General features: G+C 41.7%; 1 protein-coding gene across 4 annotated transcripts in view; it reads left to right on the plus strand.

Moving 5' to 3' along the window:
• The window catches only part of Piezo2 (piezo type mechanosensitive ion channel component 2), a 347,577-nt gene that overhangs the window by 122,208 nt on the left and 203,000 nt on the right, over positions 1–22,369 (plus strand). For all 4 annotated transcript variants that reach the window (XM_057788597.1, XM_057788599.1, XM_057788598.1 and 1 more), the window contains exon 3: positions 14,622–14,747. In XM_057788597.1, coding sequence (XP_057644580.1) covers positions 14,622–14,747 — 126 coding nt within the window. The remainder of the gene's footprint in view (positions 1–14,621; positions 14,748–22,369) is intronic.

A 22,369-nucleotide genomic window follows, 5' to 3' on the forward strand; every position in this document is an offset into this window, starting at 1 on the left:
TGTAACCAGCACACAGGGACCACTTTTCCTCCTGTATGTGATCTGCAGTTCTTATTATGTCCCTTCAGGAGCATTTAATGGGATCCCTTAAGTGCAGAGCACTGTGCTAGAAGTGTCCAGAGGGGTGCCCAGGGTTCCACCCTCAAGGAGCTCCCAGGATGACCACTTCAGGAAATGCACAAATTGCCTCTTAGGCTTCAAATGCCTTTTGAAAGGTAATGCTTTTGATTCCATCACCAAAGCAAACTCGTCTCACTGTTGTGTTCTGCAGGTTCTTCTTTTCTCCTTAGCCTGGATGCCCAAGGCAGCTAGGGACTTTAGCCCATATGTCTCATCTTCTAAGCCATCCAAAAAATGGCTACAGCCTTTTATTCTCAAGTGTCAGCTCTCTGCATTGTGAGTGCTGTGAACTCTGTAGAGGAGATAGATAGGGGGCAGAAGGTCTGGGCTTTTTGTGAAATCCCAGTATCAGAGGTGAGGTAAGGCCAGTTTTCCAATCTGGAAATTTCAAAGCAGTGCCTAGTAAACAACCCAGTTACTTCTTCTTTGCCCTTCTGGCTCAATTTCTCCTAGAAGATAGGAAAGAACAGCAATTAGTCCTGATTGCTAGTGCTCAAGACTGTGACTCCAGCCCTTGAAGGTAATAAATGCAAGATTTACTATAGCTCCACCCACAGGTACATGCCTGAGAATGAGGGAGATTTGGGCAGGAAGCAAAATGTCTCCGGGCACCCTTTGTTCCCTGTCCGTCAGTGGGACAACCAGTGAACCCACCAAAGAAAATTCTTCACATCTACATTGAGTGTTTCCATTGACCTATTTTCCACCATTGGTCCTGGGTTTCTTTGAAAGATCCTGGGTTTCAGCACCAGAAGAATTAAGAAATGAGGGCACCACTGCTCCTAGATATGGTGGAGGAGGAGATTTATTGTAGATAGGAGAGAGGAAACAGCCAGAGGTATCTGGAAGGGTCCAGACTAAATCGACCAATGAGAGGAGAGAAAGATGGGGAGAGCAGAAAGAGAAAGAGTGAAGAGGAGAGAAGACCACATGGGAATCAAGAGACCAAGAGAACACACAAACCAAAATGGCTGAGTTATATAGGGAAGGGAAGCTGGAGGTAGGAAAGTGATTCTTAGGGTCTGGAGAGGTTTACAGTAGGGATATGCCAGCCAGGATAAACTCTGTAACAGGTACTTGCTTGCGAGTAGGGAGAGCTGCTGGGAGAACCGAGTCCCCAGTGTCTGCTTTGATATATTTAAAAAGGCACCCCAGTTAGCCATTTGTCCTGGGTTTCTTTGAGACCGAACATCACTAAACCATGAGAATGTACAAGGAAAGCCATTCTACTTCAGTGCTTTGAATTAGATTATCCAGTTTGACTTTTCATCATTTCTCTTTTCAGAAACCTAGGTATGCTCACATAAGCTTTTGTGGGTTGGTTTGTTTATATCCAGATGCCCTTCTGCACCCTCTAATACAGATCCAAAAAATATCTAACTAACTTAGAATGATAAAACTTCAGGATATTTTTGAGAAATATTTGACATCAGCTTTCTACTGGCCATGGTGAAATTAGAGGAGGTGAAAAGGCATGGGATCATCTTCAGGGAGCTGAGTGGTGTGGGCACAAACAGGAACACAGGTGTTTGTGACCTGATCAAATGAAGCAACACATAGAGAATGGGAACAGATATCCATTATTACTGAATCATTGGGACGCTGACTAGGAAATTTCTTGAGTATCAAAATACAGATTTTTCTGTTTATTTATATTCATAAACATTTTGATTTCAAATATTCTTCTGTTAGCACAGGGACCAGCAAATGGCAACCACCAGTCCAACATTTCTTTTTTCTTTCTTTCTTTTTTTTTTTTAAAGATTTGTTTATTTACTATGTATATAGTATTCTCAATATTCTGTCTGCATGTATGCCTACAGGCCAGAAGAGGGCATCAGATCCCATTACAGATGGTTATGAGCCACCATGTGGTTGCTGGGAATTGAACTCAGGACCTTTGGAAGAGCAGGCAGTGCTCTTAACAACTGAGCCATCTCTCCAGCCCCCCAACATTTCTTATATCCACAAATATTTTTTTTTGTGTTTAATGAACTAATTTAAACCTTTTGAAAAATATTTCATAACATGGAAATGTCTTGAAGATTTTGTTGAACCACAGCTATGCCATTTTTCTGTGACCCTTAACAAGATATATCAGACAGTTAGGATATAAAGACAAAAGGAATTTCTGTCTCACTGTTTTGATTGATTTTTCTAGTTGCTCGGGGCTGTCGTGAAGTAACACATCATGAGAGGAAAGTGTACTGGGGAAAAGAGAAGTAAAGGAAGAGGACAGGGTCCCACTACTGCCCTCATAAACACCCTTACAGTGACCTAATACCTTCCAGACTCCACAATTTAAATGTTCCAAAACATCCTATTAGCTTCTCCCAGGGACACTGGAACATTTTCAACAACCAGCCTTTGGGCGACATTCAGAATTCAGATTATAGTAACGGCCATGAGAAATATGCCCATGTGTTAGTTGTGATTCCCTTTAATGCTACAAGCACAGCATTGAGGACCATCAACAGAGTGTATCCCATGAAGCCTGAAACACTTCTGTCCCTCAGAGCTAAGGATCTAGAATGTCCAGCTCTGTGGCCAGCTTTGGCTCCCCCAGTCTGCACACACTCAATGTGTGTGTATATTTTGCAAGAGCTCTTCCTGATCAACTTGAAGCAACAGTGCCATGTCTAGTTTCTAAATGGCACTGTCTTTCTGGGTTCACCTAGCATTTGCCCTGCTATCAGACTATATGGTCTTGCTCTAGGCTAGAGACATCATAGTCTGGAGTATAAGATACCCAGTACATGGTAGCTGCAAAGCCATTATTTATAGCATGAACTAATTATCCGATAAACAATTAGAAGATCAAGATTGTTTTCATTGTTCTTGCAGATTTCCTGGAATTCTCAAATGCATGACGGAATTTTCTCATTCTCCCCTCTGTGTCTTTTAAGTATTATTTTAAATTTATCTTTGTTGCTATGTTTTGCGTTTTGGATGAACAACTTAGCAATATCAAATTCACTAAATTTATCTAGCTAATCTGGGGCTTAGTTTATATAGTGCTTAAATAATGAGATGAAAATATTTCTATGTCTGTGACTCATAATGGAATGCCATATTTCTATTTTTAAAGAAACATCTTATTCACAGGTTAGAGTGATTTATTTATGTTTTTTTGAGACTCTCAAGACACTTAGCTTAAATTTATTTCAGTATTTGTCTTAAGACTGTTTTCCATTGCTGTAACAAAGTATCAGAAGCTGGGTACAGTATAGAAGGGGGGGATGTCTTAGTTAGAGTTTTTTTTTCTCATTTTTTTTATTCTTTTTTAATTAAAATTTCCAACTGCTCCCCGTTTCCCATTTCCCTCCCCCTCCTCCCACATATTGCCCCCTCCCCCCGCTCCCCTCCCCCTATCCCCACTCCACTTCTCCTCCCCCCAGTCCATTCCCCCTCCCTCTCGATACTGAAGAACAGTCCAAATTCCCTGCTCTACAGGAAGACCAAGGTCCTCCCACTTCTATTAGTTAGAGTTTTAATGTGTGTGGAAACACCATGACCACAGAAGCTCTCATAAAGGAAAACACTTGGGGCTGGCCTGCAGTTCAGAGGTTTAGTCCTTTAGTCCATTATCATCATGGTAGGAAGCATGGTGGCATGCAGGCCAACATGGTGCTAGAGAAGTAATTGAGAGTTGTACATTTGGATCAGTAGACTGCAGAAACAAAGAGAGGGACACTGGGCCTGGCTTGAGCATCTGAAACCTCAAAGCCCACCCTCAGTGACACACATCCTCTAACAAAGCCACACCTACTCCAAAAAGGTCACACCTTCTAATAGTGCTACTCTCTGGTGACCAAACTTCAATCTGAGTCTATGGGGGCCATTGTTATTCAAACCACCCTAGGTGGGGTTCTAGAACTCAGTTCAGGAAACTGGATGGCTTTGTATGCATTTGTTTTGTGTTGAGGATCCATGATGAGCATATTTCTAAAAATGTAAGGATCTCCTATGAGGTCTGCGTCCCTAAAAATTCCATCATCTCCCAGCAGCACCACTCTGGGAACTGAACCTTGAACTCAAGGTCCTTTAAGAAACAGTTATGCCAACTGTAGCAGCAGTTACAGATGGGGCCATGGGTCTTTGCTAAGCAGATACCTGTGTGCTGGAGGCAGTCCCTGGCTTCAGGGTACACATATGCCACTTGAGACCAATCTGTGTCTAGACCAGGAGGTCCCAGTGGCTCTGTCATGTACTCCATCCATCTCCCAGCACAACCCCATGTTTAGTCTTCTATGTAAGAGTGGCTGACCCATCCTGTTCACATCTGAGTTCCTCCCCTGTGATCGTTACCTGCAGGAAGTTGCTTTGACTATATCACACTCATCTCAAGTCAGTATGCATCTGTTTTCTGTTCTAAACCCTTTCTAAGGGCCAGTCTGCATCCAGCTCCCAAAGAATGAGCTCAAGCCTCTGCTCCAGCTTAGATGACTTTGATACTTGGTTTGTCCTAGGTGAGTGCTATTTTCATCACTATCCTACATGAGTACTCTGCGTCTCAGTGTTAGGTGACAGTGGCCTCTCTGTCAGGGCCAAAGAGACAAAGAACAAAGATGACAGTAGCCTCTCGAACAGCCTTAGGATGACAGCTTAGAATATACACAAACAGGTATCTACTCTCCCGTGGGTCAATGGCAGGAAGTATAGATGTCTACTAGAAACTTCTGCACTGAAATCTCTGTCTCAGGGCTCTTTCCAGATAACCCAACCTAGGACAGTAGCTGATATTGCAGGGACATAGCCCCAAGTTTTAGAATCCCACCAACCTTATTCACCACACTAGGCCAGAACATTCCCTTAGCTTAAGTTTGTAAGGAAGGATGTTGCAGAATCAAGACTAAACCTCAAATAGTTCAGAGGAGGGAGGTGTGGAAACGTGATGTATTAGCCTTCATATTCCTTCCCATGGTCCTTGATCATCACTGTCCTGTGCATTCAGAGTACTGTTTGTATCCCTTTAACTGAGCAATAGATTTTGGAAGAGATTCTAACACTTTAAAAGTTACTAAGGGGTTGGTGAGACAGTGCTGTGCTTAAAAGTATTTGTTGCTTTTACAGAGGACCCAGGCTTAGTTCCCAGCACCCACATAGTGGCTCACAAAGATCTATAACTCCAGGGGAACTCCAATTCCAGGAGATCTGACACCGTTTATTAACCTCTGTGAGCACCAGACATGGTGCAATACATATATGTAGGCAAATAAAATGATGTAAGTCTAACTTTTTAAGTTATTAAATAATAGGGCATAAAATGAGAGGAGGAGAAGGGAACAGTCTACCACCCTTCCTCTGTTCACACACACACACACACACACACACACACACACACACACACACACACACAGGTTTTAATGTGCTCTGAAGGATGGCCTCAGTGAGTTGAAGATGGGGTCAAGCGTTGTCTCTCCCCATTTCTATTAGCTTGGTCCCAAGGAAACATCCATCATTCGAAATCCAGCTGCTAGAGTTTTCATGTGCTTGACCAAGTAGCTTGACTGCTTAGTCTGAGGATTCTTCTTCCAGCGAGTAGGTATCCGTGTCCCGTTTCGTTCCCAACCTAAGGATAAGGAAAGCCCTCGGTTTTTTGTCAACACTTCATGTGTTTCTTTGTACAGCATGTTATGAAGAGTTCTTTAAATATAAATAAATTGTTTCTCGAGATATTTTCTCTAAATGTTTGGCATTCTATATGGCTTTTATGATCAAGCTGTCAAAAAAACATAAAAATAGCACTTTGAGGATGAGTCACAGAAGATTCTAACTTCTTACAACTCCAGTTTTAGGAGGATTTGGCGTTGGGTTCATTATTATACCTGGAAACCCATAACAATGAAAATACTGCAGTTTTCATTTCCTCAGAAAGGAAAATTGCCACAAAGCCCAGGGCTTCCCTTTAAAATTCTCAGAGATTGTTGGCTCAGATTGCTTCATAAACGGAAAATTTCAAAGTTAGCTTAAGGAAGCTGGCACCATCTGGAGAGCCTTGGGTCTTCCATGTGTGCTTGCCACATTCAAATCGCCTGGAAGTCAGGGAACTGGAAATGTTGGCTAAGGCAATGACACTCCCCTGTTTCCTTCAGGAGTCCAATAAACTAGAACTCAAGTTTATACCTACTTTATTATTTTGTGTTTTAATTGAATGGTGCCAGAATAGTAGTAGGTTTTCCCATAGGACCCATGACATAGCTAACCTCAGGTTCTTGGCCACTTCAGCAGTGTCAGATATGGGTTCCATCTCATGGAGTGGGCCTTAAATCCAACCAGAAAGTGATTTTAACAACCCGGTTCCTGGATGGAATCTGAAACAACAATAGTTGGGGGTTGTTTTGTTTTTAGATCTCCATTTGAGGAAATTTAATATAAACAAGCAAAACTCTGTTTAAAACTCAAGATAAAATTTGTTTAGAAACACTCTACTCTCCCACTTAGCTCCTTAGTCCCTTTGTTAGTTTTTAATTTCTTCCTTTTTGGTATCCGGATGGTTGGGGAAACTGTGTACATATGGAACGTAGTGTCTCAGCCATGGGTTACTGATTTTGTCTCTCTGTGTGCTCAGTTGCTTTTAGAAATTGTTTTGAAGTTGCTCCCCTTGCTTGTCCTTGTATATATATGCCCCATTTCTTCATGTTCCTATGAGTTGACATATCATCACATAATTCCAGATTTTAGACATGTTCTTACCAAAATTAACTGTTGAATTCCTGACATCAATAAGAAAAATTGAATAAAAACACATCATTTCAACTGACAGAGTGATAGCATTTGACAAATACACTCTGAAACTGTGACTATAAATGAAATTTCTTATCAGGATTAAGAGTGTGAATGGAAGACCACAGCTAACATTACGCTTAATGGTAAGGGGCTGAACACTTTTGAATTTCCCTCCAACGTCAGAAATAAGATGTGGATTTCTACTGTTTGGAGCTGAATTATATTCGTCCAAAATCTATACTTTGAAGCCTTATTTCTGCTACATCAGAATGTGACTTAGGGGGATGGGCCCACACTCAAAAGTTTAACATAAATTAAAATTAGGTAATTAGAGTGGATCCTTAATCCAACCTCCCCGGTGTCCTTACAGGAGGAGGAAATTTAGAGCCATGCACAGCCCCCAGGGATGTGCCTGCTTAGGATGCTCATGATATGAAAGTGGTCAGGCACAGCCCAGGAGAGAGGCCTTTGATGAAGATGCTCCCAGAACAGCTTGATCTGAGGTTCTATTTCCCAAAGCTGCAAGAGAATAAAATAGTTGTTTAAGCATCAGTATGGCTTGGGATGGTTAGTGAGTAAGTGCCAGCTACTCGAGTGTGAGGACCTGAGTGTGGAACCCAGGTACTCCTGTGCAGTTGGAATTTTCTTTAGGCTACCAACCAACTCCCAAATAAAGACACAGAGACTTATTATTAACTATGAATCCTTGGCCTTAGCTTAGGCTTATCCCATTAGCTCTTTTAACTTAATTTAACCTGTTTCTATTATTCATCTGCATTTTGCCTCAGGCCTTTTTACCTTTCATTCTGTGTGCCCTACTTTCCTGCTTCCTCTGTGTCTGTCTGTCTGACCCTTTGCATCTCTCTGTCCTCTCCTTTTCTTTCTTTCTTTCTTTCTTTCTTTCTTTCTTTCTTTCTTTCTTTCTTTCTTTCTTTTATTTTATTTTTTTAGACAAGGTTTCTCCGTAGCTTTTGGTTCCTCTCCTGGAACTAGCTCTTGTAGACCAGGCTGGCCTCAAACTCACAGAGATCCACCTGCCTCTGCCTCCCGAGTGCTGGGATTAAAGGTGTGCGCCACCACCGCCCGGCCTCCTTTTCTTTCTTACTGGAGCTACTGGAGCCTAAATTCCTCCTCCGACTTACTCTTCCTGCCTGGAAGTTCTGCTTATACCTCCTTCCTTGCTATTGGCCATTTAGCTTTTTACCAGACTAATCAGGTGCCTTAGGGAGGCAAGGTAAAACAGCAATACACCTTTACAAAATAAAACAAATTCATCACACCTTTATATAGTTAAGCAAATATTCCACAACACTCATGGAAAATGTCAGTGGTGGTAGAATGACCCTATAAGGCTGGTGCTGGGAGATGCAGAGACAGGTGGATCCCTGAAGCTGTTAGCCAGCTAGCCGAACTAAACTAGGGAGCTCCAGGTTTGGTAGCGGCTCGGTTTCAAAGAAAATAGAGGAGGAAAGCAATCTAGGAAAGACCCCAAGATCATCTTGGGTCTCTATACACATTTGACCCTTCATGTACAATGGGCACACTCCGACACTAACAAGTGTACGCAGCACATTGACAACTCGTGGAGGCACGAAGATAAGGCAGCTTTCTGTTGGATTACTTTGACCAGGAACCAGCCACTATTTCTCTATTTGTATTGATCTTCCATCTGTCTCTAAAGAAGGACTTTGTCCTGCGTTGTTGAACAATACAGATACCATGACATGGGAAAGGAATGGGGGAGTCTGGACAGAAATCTCAAGGAGACGTTGACAAGGGATGAAGCCGCTTTCCTGGTTCCAGCTGACCCAAAATAACAAAGCCACAAACAGATGTTATCAGCCCACATGAGCACTCTGCTTCCAATGCTTATGAGATATCTGTTGTTTAAGGTTGTTTTTTAATCCACTGGCTGCTTTTTAGCAAATGATTACCACAGCACTCGCATACACCATACATTATTCTGGTTCAGGGTCAAGGAAGAATGAATGACTGAAGATTAAAGTTATGCATTTAGCTTAGGTCGTAACAGCTGAATGAGAAATCCAAGGCACAGTAGGGTTGGTTACATCACTCTTTTAAAGGGAGGTTAAATTCAAGCAGGCTGAGCACAAAGTGGGATACCGGGTTAAATATGTAGTTTTAAATGATCTCAAAGTATATTATTAACTTGATGGCAAGATCTGGAAAAAGCCAAGGCTCGGAATGCAAGTGATATTTGCAGAAAAGCACATCATCACATGGCAGAAGCTGGAAGAGGCCTGTGAGATGCAGATTCGCAGAAAGCTTGATGTGTTCTGAAGAGATGTGGGGGAGACGAGGGTTCAGGCTGCTTCGGTTGAAATGTCAGGGACTGCAGAACACATTGCTGTCAGCTGTGGGGAAAAGCTTCCCCTTATAAAGTGAATGGTGTCCTAATGGTTTATAGCTGGGAGAACTTGCAAGTTATAGATAAGCAGGAGAGATTTCTAACCAAAGTGTTGAAGGTGTGGCCCAGTTCCTCCTGAAGGCTTATTGTAACATGCAATAGAAGAATGGTACACGGGGGAGGGGTGGCTCATTAAAGAAGGGTCTGCTGAACGGAAAGGAACCAGAACTTACTCAACCATCTATCATTACAAAAACAAGAATGACTTGTGACCCCAGCACATGGGAAGCAGAGTAGGAGGAGGTTCAGGAGGTCAGATTAGTCTACATAAGGAAATTCTGTCTGAAAACACCAACAAACACAGAACATTCTGGATACCAGTAGCTTTTGAACAACCATCGAATGAAGATCATCTATCAACTATCAACTATGAACACATTCAATCAACTATCACAGAGGGAAAATTGCCAGCTGAGAGTTTTAAGGTACTGATATAGGACAGAATGAAGGAAGAACGTTATTCTTCTGGTTCTAACTGTGTTCTTCAGCTTCAGTGAAAAGGGAAGATGACTCTAATGTCGTAACTGCTACTGTCACTATAGGCCCCTGGGACACAGGTCTGGGAGGTAGAGATGACTCGGTCACTTTGGAGGACAGGGTCACCTTCTTAGTTTCAGTGTGCCAGTATGCTACCACCAAGGGTCTTAAGGGTGTGCTTAGCATAGAGATTTGGGGGCTGCATTCAAGGCCCCAGGGTAAAACGGCCATCTCCTAACCCATGGTCTGAAGGGCAGGCTATTGATTGAGCCAGAGATGCTGCTCCAACTTTCAACTCCACTGCAATCTTGCACACCAGGTTCTAAGCTTACTGCGAATGCATGACTCCTTACATTCTATCTCTTTTAGATGGGAATATTTGTGTTATGTTATCCTACTGATGCATTTTGGGAGGAAATAACAATTTTCAGTGTGCACTGGGGGTTCAGTTTTCCTCACTATGGGTTGCATGTTGGGCTTCACTCATATCTGAGTCAGAATATATGGAGATAAAAGTAGAGCCTGAGACTTGATGTTCACATGGGTTAAAACCTTGGGCTGGGGTGAACCTACCTGTGTTGCAAGTGGGGAAGACAGGAGAATGGGCAGGTACACTTTCACTTATCCATAAAGAGAGTGAAGAAGACTGATGGTCCCACTGTGTGAACAAGCTTTCAAACATGCTGCCGAGCAGTCACAAAACACCTCTGTGGATGATGATACACACTGGCGATATCTACAGAGTCACAGAGCTGAAGACCAGGTGGGGGAGGCAAAGTGGAAAATATTTGTCTGATTGCTGTGAAATTAACGGAGAGGCTCAACATTGTGTGCTAGATAATCCCGAGTCTGTTGTGAGAATTTTGCCTCAATCAATAGTATATATAAAAGGAGACATTCGCTGTGTTGAGCCTTACTTCTCTACAGTAAAAATGATCAAAATGACAGTGGAACTGAGAAGAAACCCAAAGGCTATTTTCCCCTCCGACTTCCGCTTCTATAGATTTTGAGCTTTTGATTATCTTAGGGCTAATCAAATTCAGTTTCATTTAGCTGAGTTTTCACTTCCGTGGCTAATCGCATTCCCACACTGTATTGTTCCAAGAGTCAGAAAACATAAAGCTGTTACATTCTAGGATAGAAAACAAAACCTGTCTTTGGTTTTCTTTCTCTGTGATGCTCTGGATTTAAAGCATCATTTTTGATGGCAGTTCCCTGTTTTATCTGAGGACTGGCCCCTGTGCCCAGATGTGCTTCAGCAGAGTGCCATGTCACACAGTCCCCAAGGAGAAGGATACAAGAGGGAAAGTGTCACAGAAATTAAGATAACCTGCTGTCTATGATCACTGACTTTCTTCATTACATGTTGGTTGACTACAGATGTAAGAAATATTCAACTTGTGGTATCTCAGTATTTTACATGAATTTTGATACTTGATTGCATCTACTATTGGCGTTTACTCTGGTTTTTTGTATTGTTTTGTTTGCTTGTTTCTATTTCTTTTGGATCTATTTATTTTATTTTATGTGCATCAATATTTTGCTTATATATAGGGCTTTGGTCACATGCTGGTCTCTGAGGAGGTCAGAAGAGGGCATCAGATCCCCTGGATGGTTACAGATGGTGAGCCATCGTGAGGGTGCTAGGAAATGAACCTGGAGCCACCAAAAGAGAAGAACCTGGATTGTCTGGAAGAGCAATAAGTGCTCTTAACCACTGAGTCATCTTCCAACCTTCAGTTTTTGTCTTGCGATTACCATGAAACTTACATAATGTATCACATACTTAAAATAATCTTATACTTAAAATTATTTATTAATCACACCTTTATTTTAATCACATAGAAAAGCTATACTTTTTTCCATCCCATATTACATTGTCATGATTAATGTCTTTACAAATCAAAGTACTTTAATTATTACAATTACACTTATTTTTAATATTTTCTATTTTAACTTTTTATATTAATGTGAGTTAAATTTGATTTGCATACTGCCATGACAGCGTTACAAGTATTCTCAATTTGGCTATCTACGTACTATGCCTGTGGGTTTTATGGCTTCCTATGCTTTCATTCCTTTAGAAGAGACAACTTTAGCTCACTTTGCTTGTTGCTTCTTTTGATTCTTTGTTGTCTCTGTCCCTCAGGCAAGCTTGGTTCCGAGAGCCACTCCTGTGCTTTCAGAGGGCAGCGCTCCTGCATGCTCGGTTTTGTGCCTTATCTGTAGCCAGCACAGGTTAATTGCTGAGATGTGCGCGTGCTGATGAGGTCTGCATGTTTTCTGTTGGAGCTGGTACAGGCCATGCTCAAGAAGGTACAAGGAGCTCTCCACTATAGGGAGAGTAGGCAGCCCAGGGGAGGCATCATCTAGTTATGGGGATACTCAGGTGGGTCACATTGCCAGGTCCACAAGTGTGTCTCTTAGTGGAGTCTTTAGGCTGGTTATCAGGGCCCATGGCTGGCGATGAAGAACCACAGGTGAGATGGAGGACACTCCTTCCTCTTCTTGTTCTTACCTGTTTCTGCTTGATTTCCATTGGCTTGTTCCAGAAGTTCTCTTGATGAGGTGAGACAGAAGTGAGCTGTCTGAGCTAGAGCTCTGCAGGACTGAGGCGATCTAGCACCCACACGATTCTCAGTTTTCTTAGGGGGAGAAAATACAAATCAATCCAGCCTCTCCTTGTAGCAAGCTCTGTTGACTATGGGAGAGGCAGGGGAAGCATGGGTAAAGTGAAGCTGGCCCTCTTACCCTTCCCATTGTGCTCACATTTGATTCTCTGCTTCCACGGAGAAGGTGGAGACACAGCTTCTGGGGCTTCCACAAAATATGTCTAAGTGTGGCTGCCAAAATGGTGTTTCTGTGGGAGGCGACAGCGAAGGATCTAATAATAGTACCATCTTCCCATTTGTTCTATCATTGTCTAGTGGTTTGTTGGATCAACACAGATATGTCTGTAGTTAGTAAAAATAAGTTAGTTTTGTGTGCAATGATATTCCATCTGTTTTTTTTTTAACTTTATCCATAAGGAATCTGAGATTTTGTGTGTTTTAACAGAGGTTTATAGTGAATCTTAATAACCATCGGACACACCAGCCTCATTTACCTCTGAACTTATTTCTCAAGACTGACAGAGTGAGATCATTTTACTCTTAAATATATATTTACAATGTCTATTGAAAACCTCAAAACATCCTTTCTTGTATACTGAAATGTTTTTGAAAGTTTAGGTTTCTTCTGGTATTTTATTTAATTTTTTTTGAACTTACTGACTGATTTTAAGGGAATTTGTATCTTTTATCATACACAATCTCTTTTGTGAATGATAATTATCCCTTCATCCATATCATTTTATACTCCCATAAAAGCCTTCTGCACTCTTCATTAGGTTAATGTCTAAATATTTTTATTAGCCAAGATTCTATCAAAGAGTAGTAACGCCATAGGAAATCTATGAACATATGATTCAGATATTTTTCAGCATCTTATTTATTTCAAAGAATTGGCTTACAGAATTTCCTGTATGAACTGGCTGAGAAAATCCACACTTCACTGTAGGTCATCAAAGAGAGGTGATGCACAGCCCAAGTTCACGGGCTTTGAATTGAATCTCCTCTCTGCTGGAAGAGTTTCTATACATGCCTTTTGTTACTCAGCCTGACTAGCTGAGAGAGGGCTGTCCAGGTGGTAAAGAATAGCCCTCAGTGTTAGCCTCAGTTTACTGGGGACCTTGTGACATTGTAAACTCTCATCAGTACCTAGACTGTGTTTAATCAGATGATTGTGCTCTCTTTCTGGGTCGAGATGCAAAATCATTAGAAAACAGCTTTGACTGCTAACTAACTTGTATTCTGATTTTGTACCTTGCTGATGTAGAGGATGTGTATTGGTTTTTGGTAGATGATCTTGTATCTGGACGCTTTATTGAATTCTCATATTTGTTCTCACAGTTGGTCTCTAGGCTCAGCTTGATGTTCTGTACTGATACTCAGCATCTGGAAAGCAATCCCTTTGTTCATATGCTATTGGCATGTAATCTTTATCATCGAGACACAACAGTTTCTTTCCTCGTGGCGCTGCCTGCCCCTGTGATGATGGGATTTGATTGCCTCACTCATTCTCTTGACAGCCATAATGCTCACCTAAATCAGGATGCCTAAATGCTCACCAAAATCAGGATGCTTGTGTAATTGTGATTTATTCAACATTTAAAGTCAGTTCCCTGCATTCTTAGTTTTCTTAGCTATTTCTTTGAAGTCATTAATGCTTTTTTGCTTTTGAGCCTTATAAAATGTCTCTTTCGTGGTATCAAGAAAAGTAGTATGAATGCATTAGTATGTGAATTTCACATGGAATTTTTATATTAAACCTATTTGTACTCTGATAAATATGCCAAGCTATATTTTATTCTATTTCAATGGTTAACATTTTTTATAATTTATGTCTATGCTCACAAGTGAAATTGATTTACATTTTTCTTCCTTATCTGTATTTATTTTTAAAATTGAACTTATTATAACTTTGTAGGATGTCTTAGGTTACTTTCTTCTTATTTTTAATTTCTTAAACTACTTTTATTAAGAGAATATTATGGGTCCATTCTGTGCTAGCTATGTTTTTCTATACAATTTTCTGATCTGGCACTTGTTTCTAATCCATGCTAACAAACAGGAAATCAAGAATTTCCTTATACTTAATTTTAATATATAAAGACAGTTATATAATATTGCAAAGGAAATGAGATGTCCTTTGTCTGTAGGTTTATAATTAAGATAAGAGATACATTGCTTCACTTTTGAGCAAGTCTTGGGGCTTTCATATGGTTGTCATGCGAGCTCTCCCTCATATTCCAATGCTTCCTCCCCAGGACACACAGGGCGGTTGCTCCAGTCCTTGTGCCTCACCAGCCTCTCCTTCCTGCTGCTGCACATCATTTTCCACATCACACTGGCCAGCCTGGAAGCTCAGCATCGCCTCGCCCCTGCTTACAACTGTGAGTACCAGCCTTGTGCTTCCCCTCAGTGTGCGTGCAATGGAGCTAGCTATCATCACACCCAAAGGAATCTGTGACATGGTTGCACTATGGAATTCATTGTAATTTTGGTCATTCACTACTCTAGTGTAGAATAATATAGGTGAGTGTACATGTATGAATGTCTGTATATAGGATTTGTCATGGAAAGTGAGGTCTCCAATTTAGATACTGGCATCATATGTGATTGTAAAACATAGTCATTGGTCTTATTCTAAAATTGGGATTTGCATAAATCTCTCAGAACTCAACCGTAGGACAGGAATGTCCAATCTGTGATGAGAGTACAGAAACTTAATGATATTACGTGATTTAATTTTGACAAACACAGTATAGCATTTGTTATGTCTATGGGAAATGGCATAATGCATATCATTTATTTTCAAACTGTGTTTTTTTCACGTGATATTTATGAGGAAGCAAATGTCTCACTCAGAGTGTAAACTTATGATATAAGAAAGTCAATATATTTACTACTTTGTTCAACTGTTCTCATCCCAAAGTAAATCATACTTCAGTTTCAGTAGAATTTGTGTTTGTCTCTTGAAAAAATAAACATTTCAAGTAGATGGAGTCCAATTCGTGTGCTTTCAGTTAAAACTAAAGAGACTCTGAGATATTTGAAATAGACTCTAATAACAGTTTTGACTTGTCAGTTTTTCTTTGAGAAACCCATTTGTGGTTTTGAAATTTCCTGAACTTTGATGAATGCAAGTATAAGGAAAAGGAAGTAAACACTCCTTCCCTGTAAAATGAAAAGATCAGAATTCTTCATGCACCTGAGGGCATTAAGTTAAATACAGTGTAGGATTTTGTGATGCTGTTTGCAGTCATAAATTATTCATTAGCCGTCTCTCTGAAACTTTGAGACATTTGCAGAGCTAAAGATTTATTAGGTTCAAAATTCCTTTAATAGCAATTCCTGCCCAAATTGTATTTCTATTTGAAATCTCTATTTTAAGATATGGCTGTTTGTCTTTAAACTAATATGTTATGTTCCATAAATCTACACAACTTAAATATATAACTCAGAGGGATTGTTTTAACCTATTCAAAAATGCAGGTAATTATTCAGAATGCTAGTTAAAAACATAGTCTTCATTCCTAAAGGCATGGCATACCTATGGAGAGGTATCCTCCAGTGTCCTTTTGCGAATAGTATCATGTTGTTGAGGGACACAGAAGACCCACCAGGTGCATCAGCTTAGATGAAACTCACTGTCATTTTTGGAGTCTGTCTGAGTGTTTCTGTATTTACCTGCAATGAGGCTGTCCCACAGTTCTACATAGATAAAAAAAATGCAACATGAAATTACAACACAACTTTCTCTTCTCTGTATTTATAAATGTGTTTATTTTGTATATGTTCTCTCATGAAGTAGAGGTAGACAACTTATACACATACATACATACATACATACATACATACACACATATGTTTGTTCTGGGTTTGGCTCTTCTTTCCTAGGCAAGGATACATCAAGTGAGACTGTAATGATATCGATTGATGCCTCTATTCCCCAGTGCTTGGGAGAACAGACCTTGCTGTTGTGAGAACTAGCATCTTTCCTCTGATCTTTCTATGTTTCTTACCCACCCATTCTTGGGGTTTATAGGTGACTCTTACATCACTTTCTCAATATTCAGCTTCTCAGTGTCAGGGTATTCCCATGGCCCTTCTAGAGGCCACACTGCAGAATAACCTGCCCATGAATCTAATGACACCTTCCCTTCCCTTTCTTCCATGTTCCCAGATGGAACTCTCCTTGGCGTGAATCAACAAATGGAAGTCATATAGCAAACTTCAGTTTCAAAGAACTGAATTCCAACTTGAAGCTTATTTGGATCTCCATCAACTTTCCATTTTGAAGTTCCAGTGTTTTTGATGAAGTAACCAATAGGAAGGGACTAGGTTAAAGACGGAGTTTTCAAAACTCGAGTTATTTCCTTCCAGTCATAGGTACCTTGAAGGTGAATTTATAGACATCATAAATTTCTTCTGAAAAATCATGCTGCTTCCTGGGCTAGTACTGGCTCATCAGGAGCTGCAGGCTTGTGTTGGTTCAGTTTCCTGTGTAGCATTAATATGAATACATTCTTGAAACGGGATAAAAGAGGAACACAGACTTCAGGGCTTTGCAGCTCGTTTAGTGTCCAGGGTCAGCACAGATGAGGTGAAAGGCTAGAGACTGTGTCACAGTCAGATTACAGAAACTCCTGAGAACGGTGTGAGGCTGGAAGATGAGGACACTGGCCTTTCATTTAGAGTCGAGTTGGCTTTCCATCCCGACGTGATTTAGCAGATGGAGCGATGGCTTTACCATCAGCGCTGCAAGCACAAAGTTCTTGATTGAAACATCCAAATTTTAAATGAAAAGACAAACACCCTCTTGGTCAGCAGTGTTACACACCACAAGCACTTTCCATCTCTGTAAAACATTAGTGAATGAGGAAAAAATGTCTCCAACAAGTGGTGTTCAAATCCCAGACCATCAAGTGCTCACTTGTGGATTTTAATTCTGTTTCTTAATGGCTTGTTTCTCTACTTTAAACTCATACCCTCACCCCATTATGGTAAAAGCTCCCTGCTTCTCTTATGAATCCAAGACACGTGTTTGGGGGACAACAGTAGCATTTATAGATATTGAACCCTTGAAAGCCCTGCTCCCCTTGAGTCCTGTGAATATTAACTGGAAGCAGTGAAGAGTTTTGTTATTTTTTTCAACCACGACTATTTAGATTTTTACTGGTTGGCTGATTTCTTAAAGGTGCCATTGTGCATAGCCGAAATATAATATTCTCATATTCTCTCTCTCTCTCTCCTTCCCTCCCTCCCTCCCTCCCTTTCACTCACTCACTCACTCACTCACTCACTCACTCACTCACTCACTCCTTCTCCCCCTTCTTCCCCCACCCCAAACAATGTTCCTGTAGGTAAGTGAGGAATCAGTGGAGCAGGGGAGACATCTGTAAATTTCCCCCCAAAGTGTTGTACGACTAACTAAAATATTTTCATTCAATCAGAACCATGCTACTTAAATAAATGTGAGCCTGGTTTCGATTATGTCACTGCCGGTTACACAGAAGTCCTGTGTCTGACTCTGTGGTAGATATGTAGCCATGTCAGTGAAATTTCTAAGCCAGACCAGTCTGGATTCCTGTGCTGTACAAAAGCAAAAACATGCTTTTGTTTGAAAGAAAAATTCTAAGTTCAAAACGATACAAGAGAAATTGCTGTTGATATTAACTACGTATGGAAGCTTACACCACTGGGCATCTACTAGCCAAAGACACTAGAGATTTTTTTTTTCATTCCAGGGACTACGTTTTGTTTTTTCTCACTGCTCAGAGGATTTGCTCTTCTTCAGCAAGGGCATTCTGTGGGTCTGTGTCATTATTTAACCAGGACTTTAGGACTAGCAGGGCTGTATGTCTGAACAGCTGTGGTCTTTGAAGGCATCTGCAGCAGTTGAGGCAGTGGGTGAGAGCTTGCATTCCTGGCTCCCCCTAGCCAGGAACACTATTGAATTATTTCATGCACAGGGCAGGAGGTCTCATTAGCTGGCCAGGTCCTATTACCTTCTCCTGGGTGTCCTTCTCTTGTGTAAATACAAAGCTAAGTTGCAGCAATCACCAAATTGCAGCAGGTACTGTAATGACAAAGACATAGGCTCTGCAAGGACAGGAGAGCTGTAGGAAGTCACTATACATCTGAGCTGCACACCCTGCCCTGGCACCTACTAACCCCACACATAACAAAACTCAGTTGCACACCCAGACATAGCACTCCCTCACACGTATATCACATAGCTGTACACTCAGACCTAGCACCTACTCACTTACACACACATACATATCACACATCGAGTTGCATACCCAGGCCAACACCCGCCACACACACCATACCTCTGAGTTGAACACCCAGGCAAGTACCTATTCACACACACACACACACACACACACACACACACACCATACCTCTGAGTTGCACACCCAGGCCAGCACCTACTCCCTAACATACACACACATCATACCTCTGAGTTGCACACCCAGGCCAGCACCTACTCCCTAACACACACACACACACACACACATCATACCTCTGAGTTGCACACCCAGGCCAGCACCTACTCCCTAACACACACACACACACACATCATACCTCTGAGTTGCACACCTAGGCCAGCACCTACTCCCTAACACACACACACACACATCTGAGTTGCACATCCAGGCCAGCACCACCTATACACACACACACACACACAGACACACACACACATCACTCCTTTGAGTTGCACATCCAGGCCAGCACCACCTACACACGCACACAGACACACACACACAGACACACACACACACACATCACTCCTCTGAGTTGCACACCCAGGCCAGCACTTACTCCCCAATCCTATGCTGAGGTTTGAAACCAAGGCCTCACATTGCTAGGCAATCATTCACCATTGATTCTGTGCCTGAGCTGGAATCCTGAGAACTGATCTGTTGAGGTCTCTACTCTCCCAGCTCTTTTTGGTATTCCCGATTTACCAGGTATTCAGGACAATTTCTTCCTACTGAGCCTCCAGTTAGACACTGGGTATTTTTAGTCTCCAAGGATTTATGTGTCTGATGGAGGAAGGTCATTGGTTAAAAAATAAACAAACTGCTTGGCCCTCATAGGTTAGAACATAGGTGGGTGGAGTAAACAGAACAGAATGCTGGGAGGAAGAGGAAGTGAGCTCAGACTCAATAGCTCTCCTCTCTGGGGCAGATGCGATAAAGCTCCGACCCAGGATGGATGTAGGCTAGAATCTTCCCGGTAAGCACACCTTGGGGTGCTACACACATTATTAGAAATGGGCTAGTCCAGGTGCGAGAGTTAGCCGAGAAGAGGCTAGATATAATGGGCCAAGCAGTGTTTAAAAGAATACAGTTTGTGTGTTGTTATTTCGGGGAATAAGCTAGCCAGGCAGCTGGGAGCTGGTGGCAGGAACACAGCCCGCAGCTCCTACAACAGAATGGCTGCCCAACGTGTGGACAACTGAGTCCACAGAAAGCCTGAGAAAGCTTGGGAAAGAATAGAGTAAAACATGTTTTCTTGGTAGCAGCAATTTCTTGGGTCTGCTCTGCTTGCCTCAGCTATTCCCCAGGGCAGACGCGATGAGCAGGAAATACAAAAAAAAGAGAGCGGGGCTCATGCTTGCCAGATTTATACGTAAACATTAGCCCGAGGTGAACACGCCCCCAAAATGGGCAGGGCTAACCCTACATGTGTCTGGAGTACACTCCACGCTTTTCTCTTGTTCATGTATTTATCTTTACAATTGAGTGACTACTTCCTTTGGGTCTTTTAATGACAGCACTCATAGCTGGATTCGCTGTCCCCTAATGTTTAGACACCTCAGATCACCTACAGATTGATGGACACTTAAGGTCTATTTTCCTTGCTCGAAGAGGACATGCCACTTGTCTCAGAGGCAAGCGGCTAATAAAGGCCTCGGCACTGTTTCCTCACGTGTTCTAGCATTCCAGCGATACACAGCACTGAGACCCAACTGATGAAACCCCTGTTTATGACAGTAAGCCTGGTGGCTGATGTGGGTCAGTGACATCATCCCATCCTGCTGGCTGTGAGATGGGGGTCAGAGGAGCCCCTGTGTCTATACGCAACTCCCACATACCAGTCTCTCCTGACTTGCCATCCAATGATGTAGCTACAGACATCACCTGAGCTTTGCTAATCATTAATCATGTTCAGTGTACCCGGACCCTTGGATTTCTGATTATTTGATGGGTCTGTCAAGGTAAAAATAACCATATTGCTAAAGGAAATTTTTATATTGATTTTTCTATATGTGAATAATGAGAACAGAAGAGTTAATGTGGGTGAAGTGGGAGGTAAGATACAGAGAAAGTCACGTCCTGGGCTTGTTGTGTGTCATTTTCTGCTGCCGGTTGTCATTAGAAGTGCCACTGGTACATTGGAAGTGGCATCTTGGAGGACCTTGCTCTTCCTTCCTGTTTTTCTTGCCTCCTCTCCCCCTGCTCCAGCTATTCCTTGACTTAGACGCCATAAACAGCCCCTTTCTTTTCCTGATGGAGTTTGCAGGTGCTCCCTACCCCTAGTAAAACAATTTTTAAAAACTGCCAACTTACAACAAAATTGTGGCTCTTCTCTGCCTCCCACTCCATGCCAGGGTCAACACAGGGGTCAAACTTCCACTTATCTGCAGTTGTCTAGGAGCATGTGGGCATGTATGTGCCTTCTAAGCACACACATAGTAACAGATGTGCCGGAAGGAATGCTTCCTTCAGCCCCTGAAGATTGAGGTGAATTGATTTCCATCTGTGCACTCACTTGAGTCTCTCGGGACATTCTGGGTAGCAGCTGATGCAATCCCAGTGGAAGACAAATTCCTTATCAGTGAGCCCCAGTGGAAGCAGGGCCAAAAGAGCTCTTGCAACTCCTGTTTGCTAGACTTGCTGATCCTGGAGTGACTGCACACGACTTTTATTGCAAAAAGTCATACCCAGGCAAGAGAGCGAGCTGAGAGGTTTGCCCTGTGGCCAGGGAGCAGGACTCAGGGTGAACACCTGGGCCCATACTGTGTCTGTGTGTATCTTGATTTACGTTGGAGTTGGAGTCACAGAGCAGTGTTTAACTTACACGGCATACTTCAAATAGAATGTCTCATCTCACTATGAGAAGTGTTGAAATGGAATTTTTATATTATTTAATGTAATTGTAGATGTCTGTGGGCCATGCCTTGCTATGCCTCAGTTTCTCCACTATAAACTGGATAGCACTTGTCTTCATGTCAGTTGGGAAGGCTGACTTAATCAGGTCTTCAGACATATCCCTGTTATACATTGATGACTTTAAGCCAGTGCCTATTAAATATAAACCACTGTTGTTGATATCACTATAGAAGTAGATATTTATTGTTCAAGATTTATTGTTCAAGACTCATGACTCCAAGATACTAGAACAAACTCAGATCCATTAATAAAATTAGAAAATGATGAACCTCAGATGTCAATACACAATTCTCCATAACGATCCTTGCCTCTGTTTCATGTCAGTTCTGCTGAACCCCAAGGTTTTGCCTCCTCTGTGCTGTATGACTGGAATGAAAATTGAAGAAGGATGCTTAAAAGAAATCCCACACTAGGTCAGAATTGAGAATAATAGATGGTTATTTATTTAGAGGTAGACTCACAAATCAGAATCCTCTGCTGGGACAGAGAACAGAAACTGAATACCGCAGCCAGAAAAGAGGCCAGATGCAAGCTTTACATTGGCATAAATAATATAAGAGGCCACGCCCCAGTGGGTAACTACTGACTGTAAGATTTCCCTTAGCACCTCCCCCTTTTGTTTAAATAAGAGAGTTCTAAGCTTAAAACAAAATCATATACAATAATAACAAATATATTTAATAATTATACTATCCTAACTAGTTTAAGTCTTGTATAATAACTTGGCCAAGTCATGAGAGGAAAGTAACTACAACTATCTAGTCTTCTACCCCACTGAAGATCCAAGAAGGGAAATAATATTACTTGAGTAAGCGGGAAGTGCA

Source organism: Chionomys nivalis, chromosome 14, assembly GCF_950005125.1.
Source record: "Chionomys nivalis chromosome 14, mChiNiv1.1, whole genome shotgun sequence".
Taxonomy (NCBI): Eukaryota; Metazoa; Chordata; class Mammalia; order Rodentia; family Cricetidae; genus Chionomys; species Chionomys nivalis.